This window comes from Sorex araneus, chromosome 4 (genome assembly GCF_027595985.1).
Source record: "Sorex araneus isolate mSorAra2 chromosome 4, mSorAra2.pri, whole genome shotgun sequence".
NCBI lineage: Eukaryota > Metazoa > Chordata > Mammalia > Eulipotyphla > Soricidae > Sorex > Sorex araneus.
In genome coordinates this window covers 215,529,024-215,548,332 of record NC_073305.1, presented here as the reverse complement: position 1 = coordinate 215,548,332, position 19,309 = coordinate 215,529,024, and the positions used below count along the sequence as shown (strand labels likewise).

The following is a 19,309-nucleotide window of genomic DNA, read 5'->3' as shown; positions in this document are numbered from 1 at the left end:
ACCCCGGCATTCCACGTGGTCCCCAAGTCCCGCCAGGAGTGATTCCTACTGCAGAACCAGGAGCAAGCCCTGAGCATCGCCGGGTGTGGCCCAGGCCCAAAAAACTAAAACCACGGAATCAGTGGATGCTGTGATAGTAGCTCCTTTTCCTCCCTCTTTTTGCTATTTTTGCCCTAGAATACATGACAGACTATTTCCCTTATCTTCAAACAGCCTCTGTGATGACGAAGGACTGTGGAGAAGTTGGTCTCCAAGATTTCCCGTTACATGCTGGTGCCTGTTCTTTCCTCAGGGGCAATAGGGACACAAGTCTCGGGGTGGAGAGAGGGTCCCTAAATACAAAGCCAGGAATAAACCCTGAGCACCGCTGGGTATGGCCTCCCAACAAACACACAAACAGAAATAACATAGAAATACGCGTCTACAGAGAGAACAACTGAAAGAGAGAACAACACAAACCAGGATACCTTTGGTATTCACGTCTAGATCCTGAGACCCTGGCTAAATCTGCTTCCAAGTTTCAAACATTTTCCCATTTTCAACAAGTTTGATGTGCTTCTAAAACAGGGGCCGGGAGAGCACCAAAAGTCCTTTTTTTCACCTGAGATATTCCCATTACACTGGAAAGGCTGACTCAATACTCACAGAGGGCATCAAGAAGAAAACTCTCAGGGCCAGAGCGCAGGGCACCTCAAACACGAATTTCAAGCCAGCGCTTTGGAGAAGAGACAAGCCAGAAGAACCCGGAGGCGCCGCCACGCGCTGTGGGAGCCCGGGGTGCTCACCGCGGACAGGGCAAGCGCCCAGCAGCCCGGCATGGCGCAGCCCAAGCGGTGGCAAAGAGGAAGGGGCGCCGGAAAGGGAGGAAGTGAACCAAAGCACATTCTTTAAGAAGCTCCTCTGAGAGCCTCAGAGAGACCTTAAGCCGTCCAGGGCAGGCCGGAGGCCCCGGAGGGAAGGAAGGCAGAACTGGAGATTTGTCTGAGAACAGTTCACAGACACCCCGACACCAGGCAGCCCTCGGGCCTCACCGCAGCCACAGACAAAAAAGAGCAGGAATCGAACCCACGATAGAAGGATTTCACCTTCGACCCCTTTTAATACTAATGCTATGTAGTTAGAATGAAAAGGTTTCCTACAAAGAGAGAACTTGCAGGGCTGAAGAGAGGGGCGCTTGCCCTGCACACAGCTGCCCGAGCTCGACCCCCGGCACCCCACACGGTCCCCTGAGCACTGCCAGGAGCGAGTCCTGAGTGTAACACCCTGAGAAAGCCTTGAGCAGCACTGGGGGTGGCCCAAAAGTCAGAGAAAGGAAAAAAAGAGAATTTTCTCACGTTCAACATGTTGAAAGTAGCTTTTTAAAAAAACTTCCTTGGCTTGCCCTTGGAGCCGTGTTGAACACGGGCCTCACTGGCTCGTCTGCTTCGCTGCTGGCTTGTTTCCACGCCCGATAAACCTGTGTTCCCTCCTGAACACCCACTTCCTCTTTCTCTCCCCTCACCTTGCTAAATAAGTTTCAACAAAAAAAATACCTTGTTTCACAAAAAATTAAATTCAAAACCAAAAGCCTTTCTTATACCTAGCATTAATTATCAAAGGTAGATGTCAAAGAGAGATGTCAGTTAAAAAGCAACTTCTTAGTTATAAGTCAAAAACTGCTTGTAACAGAGCCAAAAAGCTATTACAAGCTGCTACATAAATAGGCATTTAATGATTTTTCCCAATGTTACGTTATTGATCGAACAGACCCTTGGTTTCCGTTGAAATGAACAAGTAATTTGTTTAAGGTAACAGTAATAGGATTTGTACCACATTAACGATGCCGGGTCTTTGGCATTATCAGAAGGACCAAATTTTACACTGGGGAGGGAGCGGAATGAAGGGGACCCTGCACCGAGATGCAGGAGTTAAGGAGTTCCGCTCTGGTCACACTCAACCTCACTAAACACACACACACACACACACTCTTACTTCTCTTTAGCTCTGAATAATTCAGATCCTTCTGGTCACACTGAACCCTCACTAAGCTCCTGAACTCAGGGTGCCTGTACACACACACACACACACACACACACCCCTCTTGACTCTGAATAATTCAGATCCTTTGGAGACTATCAAAACCATCTTTCTAGGCCTGGTGGGAGGATGGGTGAGAGGAATACACAGGCTAAGCAAATACTTCAGAAGCAACATCACTCACACCTTCCACTCAACATTACTGCTGTGTTCCAGAAGCACAGTTCACATGGAAGTCTGCATTCGATAAGCATAATGAAAGTCCAGAGCCATGCCAAGCCAATTACATACATAATCTTGGTAACTGAAGTTCATACAAAGTCTACAGAGATAAGCGGGGCTGATGGAGATGCACTTCTGGATGCCGCAGGAGGCCCGTGTCAATCCTTCAGCGTGGGAACAGCCTGTGCTCCTGCACAGCGGGAGTCCTGGGTCTGTTTGTTATCTCTATGGAACAGCCTACCGTCCTGCAAGGCCACGTGCTGGGGGCTGCGGAGGGGAGAGGCCTAACCCAGAGGTGCGCAGGGGCCAGTCCAGGCAGGAGCTGGGGCAGGCGGGTGGGGGAGTGGAAGAGCTGATGAGCGGTCAGTGTCGGGAATCACCCGGAGTTTCCTCACGCAAAGCATGCCATCTCCCGGCTCTCACACCATCATGCTCAGAGCACACCAGAACACTGAGTCAGAATTTGCATATTTCACCCTCCTTTCACATGCATTTATATTGCAGTTAGTTTTATTATATGGCACTGGGTTAAATTAAGAAAAAAGTAATTAGAAGGGAACCAGAGCGACAGTCAGTGACAATACAGTGACAGCAGAGCGGGGAGGGCGTTTGCCTTGCACACAGCTGACCCAGGTTCGATCTCCAGCGTCCCTTCTGGTCCCCCAAGCTGCCAGAGACTGAATGTAGAGCCAGGAGAGTCCCTGAGCACCGCCAGGTGTGGCCTAAACCAGCCCACCCCACAACAAAGCAGAGTCACTCGATACAAGGCAAGTTACTTAGACAAGGGATGGACGAAAGCCTTCTCCAGCAGACAGAGCAGGAGGGGTATAAATAAATGCTCTGCATCACTGATCATCAGGGAACTGCAAGTCAAAGCAACAACGAGGTCTCCCCCACCTCGTGCCAATGAGACTGGCACACGCTGGAATGAATAAAAACAGTAAATGCTGATCTGGATGTGCGGGAAAGGCACCTCAGCCCTTTCGGAAAACAATCTGGACTCGTCTCAAAAAAAAAAAAAAAAAAAAAAAAAAAGAACTGAGCTTCCATATGACCCAGCAATCTCGCTCCTGGGCACCCACCCCAAGGGCCTGCGTGGGCTTTTTGGCGTACCTCCCCCGACCCCCTGTCAATCTGCCACTGACTTATAATTCTCCAAACAAAGTTTCATCACACATGGGGAAAAGACCAGTGAGAAAGGAACAGACTGAAAGGGACATCTCATGAACCCCTGTCTGATTTCCTCATCTATATGTGGACCTTAATTATTGACGTGACAAACTGGACACTGAGCACATCAGCGGAGTGACCCAGGTGCTTGAAGGGGGAAGGAGAAGGAGAAGGAGGAGCTCCCACTGCAGACGACACAGACCTATGTCCCAACACTCACCGATTTGTACTTGGTCAGGCTGGCTGAGAGAAACAAACGCTGACGTGTCATCAATCCAGGAGATCTGAATGTTACCTGTAAGAGTAAATTGATAGTCCGGTGAACAGGGATTATTTCACAGCTACAGATTTGATTTGTATATTGCAGTAAAGTACTTCAGAGAGAGAGGCGAGACTCTAGCTGGGGTGGAAATCTAATCAGGATCTCAGCACTCCAGAGCCTGAAACTCCAAGAGGAGAGATAAACTGGGGATGAGTGAGGGGGAGGATGGGGCAAAGCTACTAAAAATAGCTGTTTTAGGAACCAAGGTGATAGTACATCGAGGAAGTCATCTGCCTTGCACACAGCCAAGCAGGGTGTAATCCCTGGCATCCCATATGGTCCTCTGAGCACTGACAGGAGTAATTTCTGAGTGCAGAGCCAGGAATAACCCCGGCATACCACTGGTGTGGGCCAAAAAGGAAAAAAGAAAACAAAAAGGTTTGTTTTAAGAACACAAAAATGTTCCCTCAGCGTGAAGTTCTGGACTCAAGGTTGTAAACATCAGTAACAAAACTCAGAGACCACACAGGTTCAAACATACAACTCTTTCCAACCAGAGGGTCAGCACAGAGGGCAGGGCACTTGCCTTGCACGCGGCGGATGGCCTGGGTAACCCAGCATCCCACAAGGTCCCCCAAACAAGCACCATCAGAAGGGATTCCTGAGTGCAGAGCCGGAAGTAAGCCCTGGGCACCAATGGGTGTGGCCCCCAAATCAAACCAAACCTAAAAAGTCCCCAACTCTTTGAAAAGACAGAATTTAAAAAAAAAAAAAAAGAAACAGCATGGGGGGACAGGGAGGGAGGTGCCCGAGTGAGCACTAACTGAACAAATGTAGCAAGAACCAAGAAACACACAATGTTGAGCTGAAGAAAACAAGTTGATGATGAACAAACAAGGAGAAAAAGGCACAGAGAAAGGAGATCTGCAGAAGGGAGAGAAAGCAGGTGGCGGGGCGGGGCAGTGGGGGCAGAGGGGGTGAGACACAGGCAGAAGGATCCGGGCAGCCCCGGGCAGGACCAAGACCCATGGGAGGGAAACTGGAGGCAGCAGAAACCCAGACCAAGATTCTTCTACAACACCTGGAACGGTTCTTTAAAGTAAGCATCACTAGAATTTACCAATGAAAAAGAAATTTAGGGGGCCGGAGCAATAGCACAGCGGGTAGGGCATTTGCCTTGCACGCGGCCGACCCGGGTTCGATCCCCGGCATCCCATATGGTCCCCCAAGCACTGCCAGGAGTAATTCCTGAGTGCAGAGCCAGAGTAACCCCTGAGCACCGCTGGGTGTGACCCAAAAAGCAAAAAAAAAAAAAAAAAAAGAAAGAAATTTAACTCCTCCTAAAAATGTTCAGTGGCTGGAAAGACTTAAAAAGTGCTTTGTTCCACTGTCAGAAAAATGAAACAACAAAGAAAAACACCCTCCGTTCCTACTGCATTGATGTGCCAAACGGACTCGTTATTTTTACTATTATTACTTCCTTCACAAGGAAACCAAATAGAGGTTACTTGCTCAATGTCACACAGCTAATTTTATTTTGCATTAAGATGGAAAAAAATTTAAGAGTATTTTTACTTCAGCTAATTAATTCAAGCTTAACAAGTGATTAAAAACTCAACAAATAACTGTATTAAGTTTTTGAAGAAATGAACCTTGAAGTTCAGTTTCATTTATTTATCTGTATTTAAATCTGAAAAGCAGAACTAGAAGTCACTTGACTATCCTCAAAGACTGGGATAACTTTCCAAAAATGTAGCTGCTTTCTCACTTGCATCTCTGAAAATCTAAGCCTGTAAAGCTTTTTTCACTTATAAAACCTCATATAGCTGCTTATTTTAGAAAATACAGAAAGGCATAAAAAGGGAAAAATAAATCTTATCTAAAACACTCAATGATGATAAAATGATACTTCCTTTTATTCTGGATTCTATATAATCTTTTTTAGTAGTATTAAGGAACCCACTTTGTGTCTGATTTTTATGCTAAGTAATAAAATACTAGACTGCTGAGATAATTAAACAGTAACTAAACATTCTTATTATCGAGTCTTTAGTTTTTTGCTGTTATATAAGAATTTTCAAAAAGAAGAGTTTAAATCATTTGTTAAAATAAGACAGGCAGGGGCTGGAGCGATAGCACAGCGGGGAGGGCATTTGCCTTGCACGCAGTCGGCCCGGGTTCGATTCCCAGCATCCCATATGGTCCCCTGAGCACCGCCAGGGGTGATTCCTGAGTGCAGAGCCAGGAGTAACCCCTGTGCATCGCCGGGTATGACCCAAGAAGCAAAAAAAAAAAAAAAAAAAAGACAGGCATTACTAAAAATGTCCTATCAGAATGTTTTTTTCTAAACCCTAATCAAAAGACTGTTCCTCCCACCGCCAATGCAAAAGAAGAAAAAAAAGAGCAAGGGAGAGGGGGAGTTTGGGGCCACACCTGGCTGTGCTCAGGGCTTACTCCTGACTGCTCAGAATCACTCCTGGTGGGGCTTGGGGACCATACGGGGTGTCAGGGACCAAACCCAGACTGACCATGAGCGAGGCCAGTGCCCTCCCAGCTCTCTGCCCCAAGACTGCTCACGTTAGCCTCATGAACTAACCCAAGCACCCTGCCCTCCATCCCGGTCACCCCTCTCGGCCCTCCCAAACACCTGGCTTCATCTACTCTGACCAACAAGCAGGTGTGCCCCATGAAACAGACATTCCCTCTGACTGGAATCTTGGAAACGAGCTGTCCTCAGTCTAAACTTACTTTCCTTGGTCAGCAGTAAAAGCTGGCGCAGTAATTACAGCTTGCTTTCCATGGATTAACAGCGCTCCACGACAGAGAGCTATTAAAAGTTCCTCCGAGCACAAAGATAGCCGTGTACCAAACTCCCAACTATTCCCAGGGCGAGATTTAACCTTGCGTATCGATGTTATCTCAGGCTCGCGCTGAAGCCACCGGCATCGTCTCTGGCCTCCCAGATGAAAGGGACAGCAGGATCCTGAACATCTGTCTCTGCGACCTACTCACCAAAGGCACTGAAGAGCTGGTACAGATCACTGGTTTTCCACTCTTTGGGGAAGGTCACGTGCAGAACATGATCGCGTTTGGGCTGCACTACGAGACAAAATTTTTGATGAAAGGTTGATAGCGGAGCGGGAACGATGCCCCAAATGTTCTCGGGTGAAAGGAAACAAGCTGACTAGGGGCCTGGTCATGAATGCTGCCTGTTTACCAAACAGTTCCTGGAAGTCGTCTTAGGACCGGGCAGGCGCTGAGGTTCTGACTCCTGACAGAAGCCACAAGCAGAAACCTACAACTCTGCAGCAACGTTTTCCCTCGGGTGGTTCCCGTGCAGTTGTTTCAAGGGGGTGGTGGGGGACGCCTGGTCCATTCTAGGGGTTTCACAAACATTTCACGTTCTCCTTTCAATTTAGCTGCCCGAGTGTTCGCTTTTTCAAAAATAACACACCGTCCAATTAAGTGGGCTGCTTGCGCTCCTGCAGGGGCAGAGTCTCGATCCTGGGTTCTACTCCCGAGCTGCCCGCTTAACTGTGCCCATGTGAGCAGGAGACCCGACCACTCGGACCGCACTTGGCTCTAGCCCCAAGGACTATATTTAGTTGGCAGCCTCCTCGGGGGAACGGCGGGTTCACACGGGGATCTGGAAGAGCAGGCAAGAAACTCTGCCCTCCAGCTCCCCTTGCAGTGACGGCTGCCACCCACCGCTACCTCCTGAGGGCTTGTACGGAGGCAAGTGCTCCAGGACAAGGAGACACACTGAGAACGGGAAGGGGGATGTGGGGCCAGAAGCAGAAGCAACAGCAACCTTCGCCCAAGGACTTTACTAGCCTGCCGAGGTATTTTTCACTGAGAAAACTAAACAAACAAAAAATCCTACTAAGCCAATGATATACATGCTCAAATAGCTGGAAAATAAAGAACTTACTGAGTCCTTTATTTTTACATTGCTAGCATATCTTAAAAATCTATTAGAGGGGCCGGAGCGATAACACAGCGGGTAGGGCTTTTGCCTTGCACGCGGCCGACCCGGGTTCAATCCCCGGCATCCCATATGGTCCCCCAAGCACGCCAGGAGTAATTCCTGACTGCAAAGCCAGGAGTAACCCCTGAGCATCGCTGGGTGTGACCGAAAAAAAAGGAAAAAAAAAGAAAAATCTATTATAGGGGGCTGCAGTGATAGCACAGTGGGTAGGGCGTTTGCCTTGCACACGGCTGAACTGGGTTTGATCCCCAGCATCCCATATGGTCCCCTGAGCACCGCCAGGAATAACCCCTGTGCATGGCCAGGTGTGACCCAAAAAGAAAAAAAAAAACCTATCATGGGGGGGCAGAGTTATAGTACAGCAGGGAGGGCGCTTGCCTTGCATGCAGCCAACCCAGGTTCAATTCCCCAACACACCATACAGTTCCTGAGCACCACCAGGAGTGATCCTTTTGTGATACTCTGGCATGCAGAGCCAGTAGTAAGCCCTGAGCACCACCGGTTGTGGTCCCAAAACAAAAAAAAACAAATCTATTAAGGGGCCAGAGTGATAGTACAGTGGGTAGGGCATTTGCCTTGCACACAGCCGACCTGGGTTGATTCTGGCATCCCATATACCCCCCCCAACACTACCACAAGTAACTGAGTGCAGAGCCAAGAGTAACCCCTGAGCATTGCCAGTGTGACCCAAAAAGAAAAAAAAAAAACTATTATGTATCATTGTTAGACATCATCAATTTAAGTATCTGATATAAATTATGAATTCTGAGTAAAAAGAAATAAGAGAAGGTATTTTTTAATTCAATTATACATCAACTGGAAAATATAAGTAAAGAGTTGAGTTCATAAGAAGCCCAAGGGTATCATTAACTTAAGCATATCAACCACAGAATCACTGCCCATTTTTAAGTGAGCAAAGCTCCTTCTTCAATATTTTTCCCATTAGCCCTTCCAGACCACTCACTTCAATGTGCAGACGCAATGAGAAAATTAAATTCACTTACAGTCCGGTCCTTCCAAGTTTAGGTAGGGGATATCCATGACTCTCATAAGAAATAACCTGACAACAACAACAAAAAGAAGTAATGAACTAATTTTTTAAAAACCAACAATGAAAGAATCTATTTTCTTAGTAGAAGTTTCTTGATTATGTTAAACTAGTTCTAGAGTTATTTTAAAGGTTGCATAATTCACCTCCAAAGTTTCTCTCTCAAACTAGTTATCATAAATAAAAGAACAAACGCCTCCAAGAGTCCCCAGCACTAGGTCGCTGCTAAACAAATAAAATTAGTAATCGATGCATCAAAAGAAAGCTCTCTGCTGGGGCTGGAGCGATAGCACAGCGGGTAGGGCGTTTGCCTTGCACGCGGCCGACCCGGGTTCGAATCCCAGCATCCCATATGGTCCCCTGAGCACTGCCAGGGGTAATTCCTGAGTGCAGAGCCAGGAGTAACCCCTGTGCATCGCCAGGTGTGACCCAAAAACAAACAAAAAAAAAAAGAAAGCTCTCTGCACAGCCACCTTGTTGGGCCAGAGAAAGAGAAAATAAATGTGAGAGTGCTAGCCAGTGTGCTGGGTCAAGAGCAACCGTGCCTACGAACAGTAACGGGGACTGGTGTTTTCTGAGCTGAAGACGGTTTTTCTTTTCTTTTTTTCCTGAAGCACAGCCATTGGATGAATTATTACCTTAGTGGGTGGACTGCAGAGTCTGAAATCAATGAGTAAATCTACTGTGATTTCTCGAGCGGTCAGTGTACCGATGGTGAAAACAGTGACCAGCTCAATGGCACCTGCTGCTCAGCAGAGTCACTGAAAACAGGAGCAGCGCAGCGGAAGCGGGGCTCCGTGACAAAACTAGCACTCGGCTGTCACCCATCACCGTCCACAGACCCCACTCGGTTGTCACCCATCACCGTCCACAGACCCCCTTCCACAACAGGCACTGAAGCCGAGTGCACTCACTGCAAAGCCATTTAATTTAGTTTCCAGATGATGGACAAAATAACAGGCATTTTCTTGTTTGTAGGATAATTTTTAGTTAGGGTTTGTTTTTTTTTTAAGATAATGATATATTGCACGTCCCTGGTAGTCTGCACTGATTCAGCAAACTGCAAAGGCGATGCCAGTATCCAACAAGCAATTAGTTTGGCTTCACTGACCCGCAATTAAGACGCATTATTACCAGGCATTCAAAAGCCAAGCAAGACATGATCGAGTTTACAAATGGAACCACCAGGAAAAATAACACTGTGCTACTAATGCCAGAAAAAACAAAGCCATGGATTCTGTGGTTTGAGAACTTGTTGCTCGACCTAAAATTTAATAAACCAAATCCTATGGCGACGAAGCTAAATTTATTTTTAGTTCACTAACATAGGTTGAAGGGTATTATTCTGATCTGGTCACTATTTTACCAAATCTGACCATCACTACCTCCAAAGCCAGAAGACAAGGGGAACCAAGCACACAGTAGGTCCTCAATGATAGTGGCTGTTAACTACTCCTGCCAACCAGAACCTGGAAATTATTGTGTTAGAAGGCTCAATATTTATATGCTTCATATAATTCTCAACTTTTCACTTAGTAAACACAAAAATGATCCCATAACTCTACAACCCAAGTTAAAAAAAAACACATATCAAGTACCATTGGAATAATTTAAGATTTCAACCCTACTTCCAATGGGAGACCAGATGTTGAATCATCAAGATGTTCACTACTCTACTGTCGAATATACCCATTGTTAAAATCAACCTCAATATTCAATAATCTGTGGGGGAAAGTAAATTACCATTCATCATTTCAATAGTCTTAATCTATCTATGAAAACTTCAAAATATAAATAAATTGTGGAAGAAATTTAAGTTTTAAAACTACACACAAAATCACATGTCATGATTATAACTCTGTAAAGTATCTACATCAGTGATAAAGAAGAAAAGGGGTGGGAGTGATAGTACAGTGGGGAAGGCACTTGCCTTGCATGCGACTGACCCACGTTCCATCCCCGGCACCACCTGTGGTCCCCTGTGCTCCACCAGGAGTGATCCTTGAGCAAAGAGACAGGGAGAAGCCCTGAGCACTGCCAGGTAAGACCCAAAACTTGGAATAAAAAGAAACCAAGGGGAAAAAAAAAAAAAAAACTTCACCACCCTGGAGAGAAAAAAAGCAGCAACCTATGGCTTTAGAAAACTAGGCTGTTGTTTAAAAAATTTTACTAGTTTTTAAAATCTAAAAAATATGGGGCTGGAGTGGTAGCACAGCGGACAGGGCATTTGCCTTGCACGCGGCCGACCCGGGTTCAATTCCCAGCATCCTATATGGTCCCCCCAAGCACCGCCAGGGGTGATTCCTGAGTGCAGAGCCAGGAGTAACCCCTGTGCATTGTTGGGTGTGACCCAAAAAGCAAAAATGAATGAATGAATGAATAAATCTAAAAAATTATAAAAAAGCTAAAAATATTTTTTAAAAATCCTAAAAAATAAAAGCTGTGAAAGAAAAGTTACAAACTGAGAGGTCCGGGGCAAATGACTGGAACCTTCTCTAGAGAAAGCCGCACGAACAGGAGCAGCTGAAGCCACCTGGCGCCCTGGTGCCGCCTGTCTGGGAGGACGGAAATAAGCCGAGTGACACAGGTGAGTCTGTGACTGCTTTACTTCTCTTCCAAATGGTTCCTTTCCAAAACCAGGGCACCGTGCAGACAGAAAGGACACTAAGAAGGTAGGCCTCTCTACCAAATTATCACTAGGTAAATGTTAAAAAAAAAAAAGTTTGAAAATATCTTTTGCCAAACAATATACAGGCGATTTATTCTCAAACACGTAAACTGGATCTTTAAAAATACCCTCACTATTTAAAATAAAACCGTGTCAGCAAAGACACTCGGAAAGGATTTTTAGGTTCGCCCTGCCTGCCTTGTTTGCTTACTCAACCACCTAAATAAAAACCTGTTGCAAATGAATTATTAATAGCCTCCCGCTCTTCCCCTGCGGCCTCCAGAGAGACCGGCGGAGCCCAGAGCCTGGAAGGACGTGGACACCGGCTCAGTGTGACTGGGCAGGCGGCGCCTCTCAGGGGGGCATGCGGCTGGGAGACGCGCTAAATCTGGAGCAGAGCGTCCGTGGTCACCGACGCCAACTCCCCCGATGGCCCGGCCCTCCTGCGGGGTGGCCGGCATGCCTCTGCCCTGCTCACGGCGCTGCCCTTAGGAAGGGAGAAAGACTCTGCTGTTGGGACCCTGCACACACTGGCTCCCACGAGGACCCCTGGGGCTGCCAGATCAAATCCTTCACGTCCAAGACCATGAACAGCCCACAGACACCTGGACCAGTGCTCTGCAAAACCTCTTCAAAACTATCTCTCTTCTCTCCCTCTCCCTCTCTCTCCCTCCCTCTCCCTCTCCCTCTCCCCCTCCCCCTCTCCCTCCCTCCCTCCCCCCTCCCCCCCCTTTCTCTCTCTCTCTCTCTCTTTTCTCTTTTTTCTCTGCTTTTTGGGTCACACCCAGCAATGCTCAGGGGTTAGTCCTGGCTCTGCACTCAGTTACTCCTGGCGGTGCTGGGGGGGCACTATGGGATGACGGGGATCAAACCTGGATCGGCCACATGCAAGGCAAATGCCCTCCCCGATATACTATCGCTCCGGCTGAAAACCTCATTTCTTTTTTTTTTTTTTAATTTTACTGAATCACCATGAGATAGTTACAAGCTTTCATGTTTGGGTTACAACCTCACAATGATCAAACACCCATCCCTCCACCAGGGCACATTCCCCACCACCAATATCCCGGGCATACCCCCCTTTCCCACCCTCGCCCTGCCTCCATGGCAGACAATATTCCCCATACTCTCTCTCTACTTTGGGCGTTATGGCTTGCAACACAGACACTGAGAGGTCATCATGTTTGGCCCATTATCTACTTTCGGCACACATCTCCCATCTCAACTGGTTCCTCCATCCATCATTTTCTTAGTGACCCCTTCTCTATTTCATCTGCCTTCTCCCCTCCACTCATGAAGCAGTCTTCCAGCTATGGGGCAATCCCCCTGGCCCTTGTATCTACTGTCCCTGGGTGTCAGCCTAATGTGGCGTTATTTTATACTCCACAAATGAGTGCAGTCCTTCTATGTCTGTCCCTCTCTTTCTGACTCATTTCACTTAGCATGATACTCTCCATGTTTATCCATAGTATAAGCAAATTTCATGATTTCATCTCTCCTAACAGCCGCATAGTATTCCACTGTGTAGATGTACCAGTTTCTTTAACCAATCATCTGTTCTAGGGCACATGGGTTGTTTCCAGATTTTGGCTATTATGAACAGTGCTGCAATGAATATATAGGTACAGATGTCATTTCTACTGTGCTTTTTTGCATCCTCGGGATATATTCCCAGAAGTGGTATTGTGGGATCATATGGAAGCTCAATTTCTAGTTTTTGAAGGACTGTCCATATTGTTTTCCAGAGAGGCTGGACCAGTCGGCATTCCCATCGACAGTGAAGGAGCGTCCCTTTTTCCCCACATCCACGCCAGCACTGGAAAACCTCATTTCTCATTCAGTGAGGACTATGGCTGCCAGCAATCTGGTAACGCCACGCTACTGAGCCGGAATCGTGCCCCAGTGCAGACAGCTTCCCCCCACCCAGTACTGCAGCCCTTTGTGGCTAAGGGGCGGGCACCAGTCTGTCTGAGACTCCAGTCTCCAATTCTTGTGGATGCGACGGTCACTTTGACACCAGGATCCAATCCTAAGAAAACTCGGATTCACACGCTAGAGGTCATCGAACCAAAGCTGTTCTTCAGCACGCCTGATGACAAGGCTTTGCAAGGCTTCCAGGAGGGCGGGGCCGGGATGAGTTCACCCTGACCCCGCCCCCCCCAGCAGGCCTGTGCAGACCCGGGGGCGTGCACAGCAGGCTGAGCTTCGGGCGCGTTCCAGTCTCTCACTGGGCTGCACAAGCAGCCACCTACCAAGTGCCGCCCCTCTCCACGCACTCCCGTCCCCTGGCACTCAGAGGCTAGCCAACAAGCTTTGCCACGGACGCAGTAAGAAACCCTCACCCGAATGCGAGAGGCCTGCCAGCCCCCCGGAGTCCCTTACTGCCTGTAAGGGACCGGCGGGAGAAGAGTGGGTAGGGCACTTGCCTGGAAAGCGGCAGACCCGGGTTTAGTTCCCAGCACCCCAGATGGTCCCTCGAGCCTGTTAGGAGTGATCTCTAAGCCCAGAGCCAGGAGTAAGTCCTGAGCACCTCCAGGCGTGGCAAAAAAAAAAAAAAAAGAATTGCATTGAGGGCTGGAGCGATAGCACAGCGGGAAGGGCATCTGCCTTGCATGTGGCAGACCCAGGTTCGATCCCCGGCATCCCATAGGGTCCCCCAGGCACCGCCAGGAGTAATTCCTGAGTGCAGAACCAGGAGTAACCCCTGGGCATCGCCGGATGTGACCCAAAAAGAAAATAAAAAATTGTATTTTAACAGGAAACTTCTGAGGAAAGCCCGAGGCTTATCCACTTACCAAGCGGATCTCTGAACCCTCACCCCAGCAGGGCCTGGGAACTGTCCCTTTCCCAGCCTGCAACGGCCCAACTGGCTCAGCGCTAACAGGACAGGGGAAGGAGAAGATTCACTCTCATTCACGGAGGCAATAAGGCCCGGCCATCGGCTAGATACTAATTACCCGCACCAACTCCTCGGAAACAGTATGAGGCAGTGATCTGCTTGCCTGAACTCTCCGGCTAAGGAAAGCGAAACTATAAAGACAAATGCCACAGCCTTCTTCAAGACCCAAAAGGCAGTGACAAAGGCCCCTCCGACTCCTGAAATGAGGGGCCCACTGTGGCGGCAGCGAGGTTCCCTGCAGGAGGGCCGGAGGGCCATCTGTGCTGACGGGAGGTAGAAGGGCTCTTGCCCTCTCTCTCGGCTGCTCGTGTGGCAACAGTTCAAGCTGGTGTTGTGACCCAGCCACAAATGCAATCCCGCCCGCATCCGCCAGGACGCGCCAGCCGGCAGGGCGCAGGGAAGACCGGCTCTCACCGAGCAGGGCACCCCAAGCCAGGCACCTGAGACCTCATCGAAACGCTCCCTCCTCCCCCTCAAGTTTCTGACGGACTCTGGCAACCACGGAACACAGCTCCCGTGAGCACGCGAAGCTCCTGGGTGACACGACAGCTGGCCCTGAATGCTGGTGTCTCTGAACCATCCCCGAGCTGCCCAGCGAATGCTGACGGGCTGTGAAACCGTCTGCACCAACCCGGTTTATGCTGCTGGCTGGAGAAAACATGCAGCACAAGGGAAAGGCCGAGCCACCCCCAAGAGGCCTCTCAAACACCAAGACCACCAAGACCCCGCTCCAGAGGCTCGAGGGCCCCCGGCCCCCCCGGCAGCCCCTGGCCAGTCGGAAAACAACTGAGCCAACGCAACGGAGGTGACGCAAGCTGGCGGGGTCTGAACAGAGACGGGCCTTGCGGGCTGTCTGACACGGACACACTCAGGCCCGCGTGGTGTGGAAGGAGGGCAGAGGCTAACGCCTGTACGCTAAGAACCGTAGGGATTCCGGACTCCTGCCCCAGAGAGAGAGAGCAAAGCCCTCCAGCCCCCAAACCACTCACTGAGTCTGTCATTCAATGGGTCACAATCGGCCTCTGCTCAGCAGCTTCTGAGTCTCCACAGTTCTCGTAAGAAGGGATTTAAAAAAAAAAAGCAATTTCTGAGTGGAAAAGACCCGCCCCCCGGACCGCCGAAGACAGGGACAGAGAAACGGTGAGTAAAATCTAATCTCGACCCAATTTGAGGAGTGAATTAATTTGTAGCTCCCCGCGAGGCCCCAAGCCTTCTGAAGGGAAATTGAAATCTCCACCAACTGCCAGCGCCGACTGTACTCGCAAACGGGCTTGGCGTTCCCTCCAGGTCACAGCAGGGAAGGCGCCTCCGCGGGGGCCGCGCCAGCGCTCGCCGCGATACATACTGATGAGCTCGGGAGAAGCAATGACGCCGTCCCCATCCCCGGCGGGGAGCACGCAGACGCCGCTCACGACACAGGCTCGTTTATCGTGCTCACCAAGGCGCCTGTGTGCAAGCACGGGGCACCCACGGGCGGCGCGAGCAGGCCCCGAGGCCGTCACCCGAACGGGGGAGGGGACACAATTCGCGACCCAGCGTTTGGACAAATAGGCTGTTCTCCAACTGAGGTCCCGAAGCCATTTGTCCTGCCCTTCCCTGAACAGAGACCCTGTGTGACAAACCAGGCGAGAAGCAGGAAAGAGAGAGCGAGAGAGGAGAGCGAGAGAGAGAGAGAGAGAGAGAGAGAGAGAGAAGTGGGGAAGAGGGGAGGAGTGGGAGAGGAAAGAGAAAAATATGAGAGGAGAGAGAAGAGAAACTAGAGAGGAGAGAAGGGATGAGGGGAAGGAGAGCAGGAGCAGGAGGGAAGGAAAAGGAGGGGGAGGGAGAGGGCCACACCCGAACAGTCTCCATGAGATGAACCAAAGCCAGTTACAGCCAGAAAAATGCTACAACCAAGCACCATACAAAGGTCTGTGTGTCAACACCTAATCAGAAAGAGAGAACGAAAGGGAATACCCTGCCATAGTGTCAGTTTGGGGTGGGGAGGGTGGGAGGGATGCTGGGTTTACTGATGGTGGAGAATGGGCACTGGTGAAGGGATGGGTTCTCGAACTTTGTATGGGGGAAAACATGAGCAAAAAACTGTATAAATCTGTAACTGTAAAAAAATAAAATAAAATAATTAAAAGAGAATGTAATTCTAAAAAAAAAAAAAAAAAAAAGGTCTGTGTGTGTGTGTGTGTTGGGGGGGTGGGGCGCTCCCCTTGCTCGAAGCAATTCTGGGTTCAATCCCCAGCACCTTGGACGGTCCCCTGAGCATCAGCAGTGCTGATCCCTGAGCACAGAGGCAGAAGTAAGCCCTGAGTACCACCAGGTGTGCCCAAAACTGAAACAAAAAGAGAGAAAGGAAAAAGAAGTTTCAGGGGAAACTGGCCCCGAACAATGGCCGGGTCCAGGCCACTGCGGAGAACCACCGCAGAGCCCAGGGCGAGCAGAGACAGCTTTTGGAGACAGCGGCCTGGCCCGGGACGGGAACGTGCCACAGGCCGGGTTCTCAGGAGGCCACACGCCAGGGGCAGGGCAGACCTGGAGTGCCCGACGCTGCCCTGGACCTGGGCGCGGCCTCAGCTTTCCAGCGAGGACCCGGGTGGCCTCTACTCCAGGGCCCAGGGCAGGACTCGGTGGGAGCCGGCGCGGGAAGGGCAGGGGGACTTGGCGGAGGGAGCTGGCGGTAAGCCTTGACTTCCTCGCACCTGCGACTGGCCCTCGAGTCACAGAAATGACAGAGGCCGCAAAGGAGCGTTGGCCGTGTTTCCGGGAGAGGGAAGGCGCCCGCGCAGCAGTGGCATCCCAGAGAGAGCTGGGCCCTTCCCAGGGTTCAGATCCAGAACATCTGGGTCAAGGGCAGGGGGCGCCCGCCCAGGGCCGAGTGCGGGCGAGGCTTCCCTCAGCCCAGGGAGCAGCCACGTGACCTCTAAGACAGCGGCAGAGGAGTGGCACCTCCAGGGCCCTCCGGCAGTCACCGCGGGAGGACCAGCGTCCGGCAGAAACGGACACACAGGCCCGCGCGGGCCTCCACGCTTCCTCTGAACAATCTCAAGGGGAAGCACGTCAGTCTGATTTCCTTCTCTGCAAAGTCTCTCTCGTGCATCTTTCATTACTAGTTCTTCAGTCTGACTTAGGCCGCGACACCAACGAAGAGCAGATTCTCCGCGGTGCCTGCCATCGGCAGTGGTCTGGGCACAACCCCCTCACTCGGCTCGACAGTGGGGACACAGGTGGGCAGGGCCCAGGCCGGGCAAGAGACCGAAAGGCACCGTGCAAAACCCTCCCCAGCACTGCTCAGAAGCACCCCGTCCCGTCAGGCTCTGTGGGCTCTGCCCACACCAGCTGCCGTGGGAATTTCTCCACACTCGACGCTAGCAAGCTTGCCCCAAAGTGCCTAACTCACACAGCCAAAAGCTCATTTTGCAGAAATATCTGTACTGCAAATCATAATGCCTAAAATGAGAGAGAGAGAGAGAGAGAGAGAGAGGGAGAAAGAGAGAGAGAGAGGGAGGGGAGAGAGGGAGAGAGGGAGAGAGGGAGGGGAGAGAGGGAGAGAGGGAGAGAGAGGGAGAAAGGGAGGGAGAAAGGGATTTTTGGGTCACACCTGGCAATGCTTAGGGGTTACTCCTGGCTCTGCACTCAGAGTTCACCTGGTGGTGCCTGAGGGACCATACAGGATGCTGGGATAGAACCTGGGCCCTACCCACTGTGCCATCATGCCAGTGTTAGACAACCCGGGTTTGTCCTTGGTCCTTCTGCAGGGAGCTTAGGTTTACTGAGTTACTCCCCATCCCAGTGCTCCCGAGGCACACGCAATTCCATCAGCACTCCTAATCCTATGTTGCTCTTCTCTTTCCTTTATGTCGTTTGCATGGTGTAGCAATGTCTTTTTTTTTTTTTTAAAGAGTGCATCAGCCGGCGCATATGCTGCCTGAGTCCATGTGCTGCTTGTGCCCACGTGGCCGAGCACATGCTGTCACCCGCGTCTCCCCTCTTGAGATGTGTACTTTCATACTTTCATACTTTTGTGTCTAACGCTCGGTTATGTGTAGGGGCTTCCTCCACCCTTGGAGAAACCCACGTTCTCTCTTGAACTCGTTACTCTTACTTCTCTCTCTCTCTTTCTTATCCCTTCCTCCTATCCTCAAAAGCCCCTAAGTAAAATCTGTTTACTTAAAAAAAAAAAAAAAAAAAGTCAATCACCATGCGATGCACTTACATACTTAGAAACGTTCATGTTTGTGTTTTAGTCATACAATGATCGGGTACCCATCCCTCCACCAGTGCCCATTCTCCACCAGCAATGATCCCCGTATCCCTCCCCCCACCCCCACGCTGTCCCCCCCACCCCACCCCTCCTCTGTGGCAGGGCATTCCTTTTGTTCTCTCCTTTTGGGTGTTGTGGTTAGCAATATCCCTTTTGTATAGATGCAGAAAGACAGCTGAAGCCATGTTTTTGAAACATGGGACTTAACTAATGCCGAATAAAATTTACTCCTGGGCATCCAACATATTTACTTGACTTAAGCCTCAGTTGCCCTTACCTCCTAATACCCCCAAAAACAGGGTCCCAACGAGGGACTTGGATGGACCCAGGGCAAGCAATAAGCTACCTTGGCATCGAAAAGGGACAAGCTGAGCGCCTAAGAGGTACAATAATTAAAGAGCACGGTCATGGAATAAACTGTCATGGCCCAGAAAGAAGTAACTGAATAAGGACCCTACTGGGGTTAGGAAAGACGAACCTCGCCTGAGCACTGCAGTCTGGGATGTATAGCGAGATGTCCCCAGGAAGAGCCACCCTTTAAGCTTAATATATCTCTTACTGTGTCCATACAAAATAGTAGCAAGAAACAAATTTAACATGGATTACTAGCTAAGGAAAGAAGAAAGCAATACACCCTTAAATGGAATCCTGCCTTTGAGCGGGACTCCTAGAAATCTAGAGTCCTGAACCCCCAGATGAGATTTTGTCCTTAAGTTAATCTCCAATAAGAACTTTCCTGGGCTGGATAGTTTGCCTTGCACGCAGCTCACCTGGGTTTGAT

At 49.8% G+C, this 19,309-nt stretch overlaps 1 protein-coding gene across 1 annotated transcript in view; it reads right to left on the bottom strand.

Annotated features, from left to right (window-relative positions):
• PARN (poly(A)-specific ribonuclease) overlaps nt 1–19,309 on the bottom strand; it is a 109,264-nt gene that overhangs the window by 49,546 nt on the left and 40,409 nt on the right. The window contains exons 19-21 of the mRNA XM_055136227.1: nt 8,663–8,718; nt 6,683–6,769; nt 3,629–3,703 (exon numbers count right to left, since the gene is read on the bottom strand). Of these exons, the coding sequence (XP_054992202.1) occupies nt 3,629–3,703; nt 6,683–6,769; nt 8,663–8,718 (218 nt within the window). The remainder of the gene's footprint in view (nt 1–3,628; nt 3,704–6,682; nt 6,770–8,662; nt 8,719–19,309) is intronic.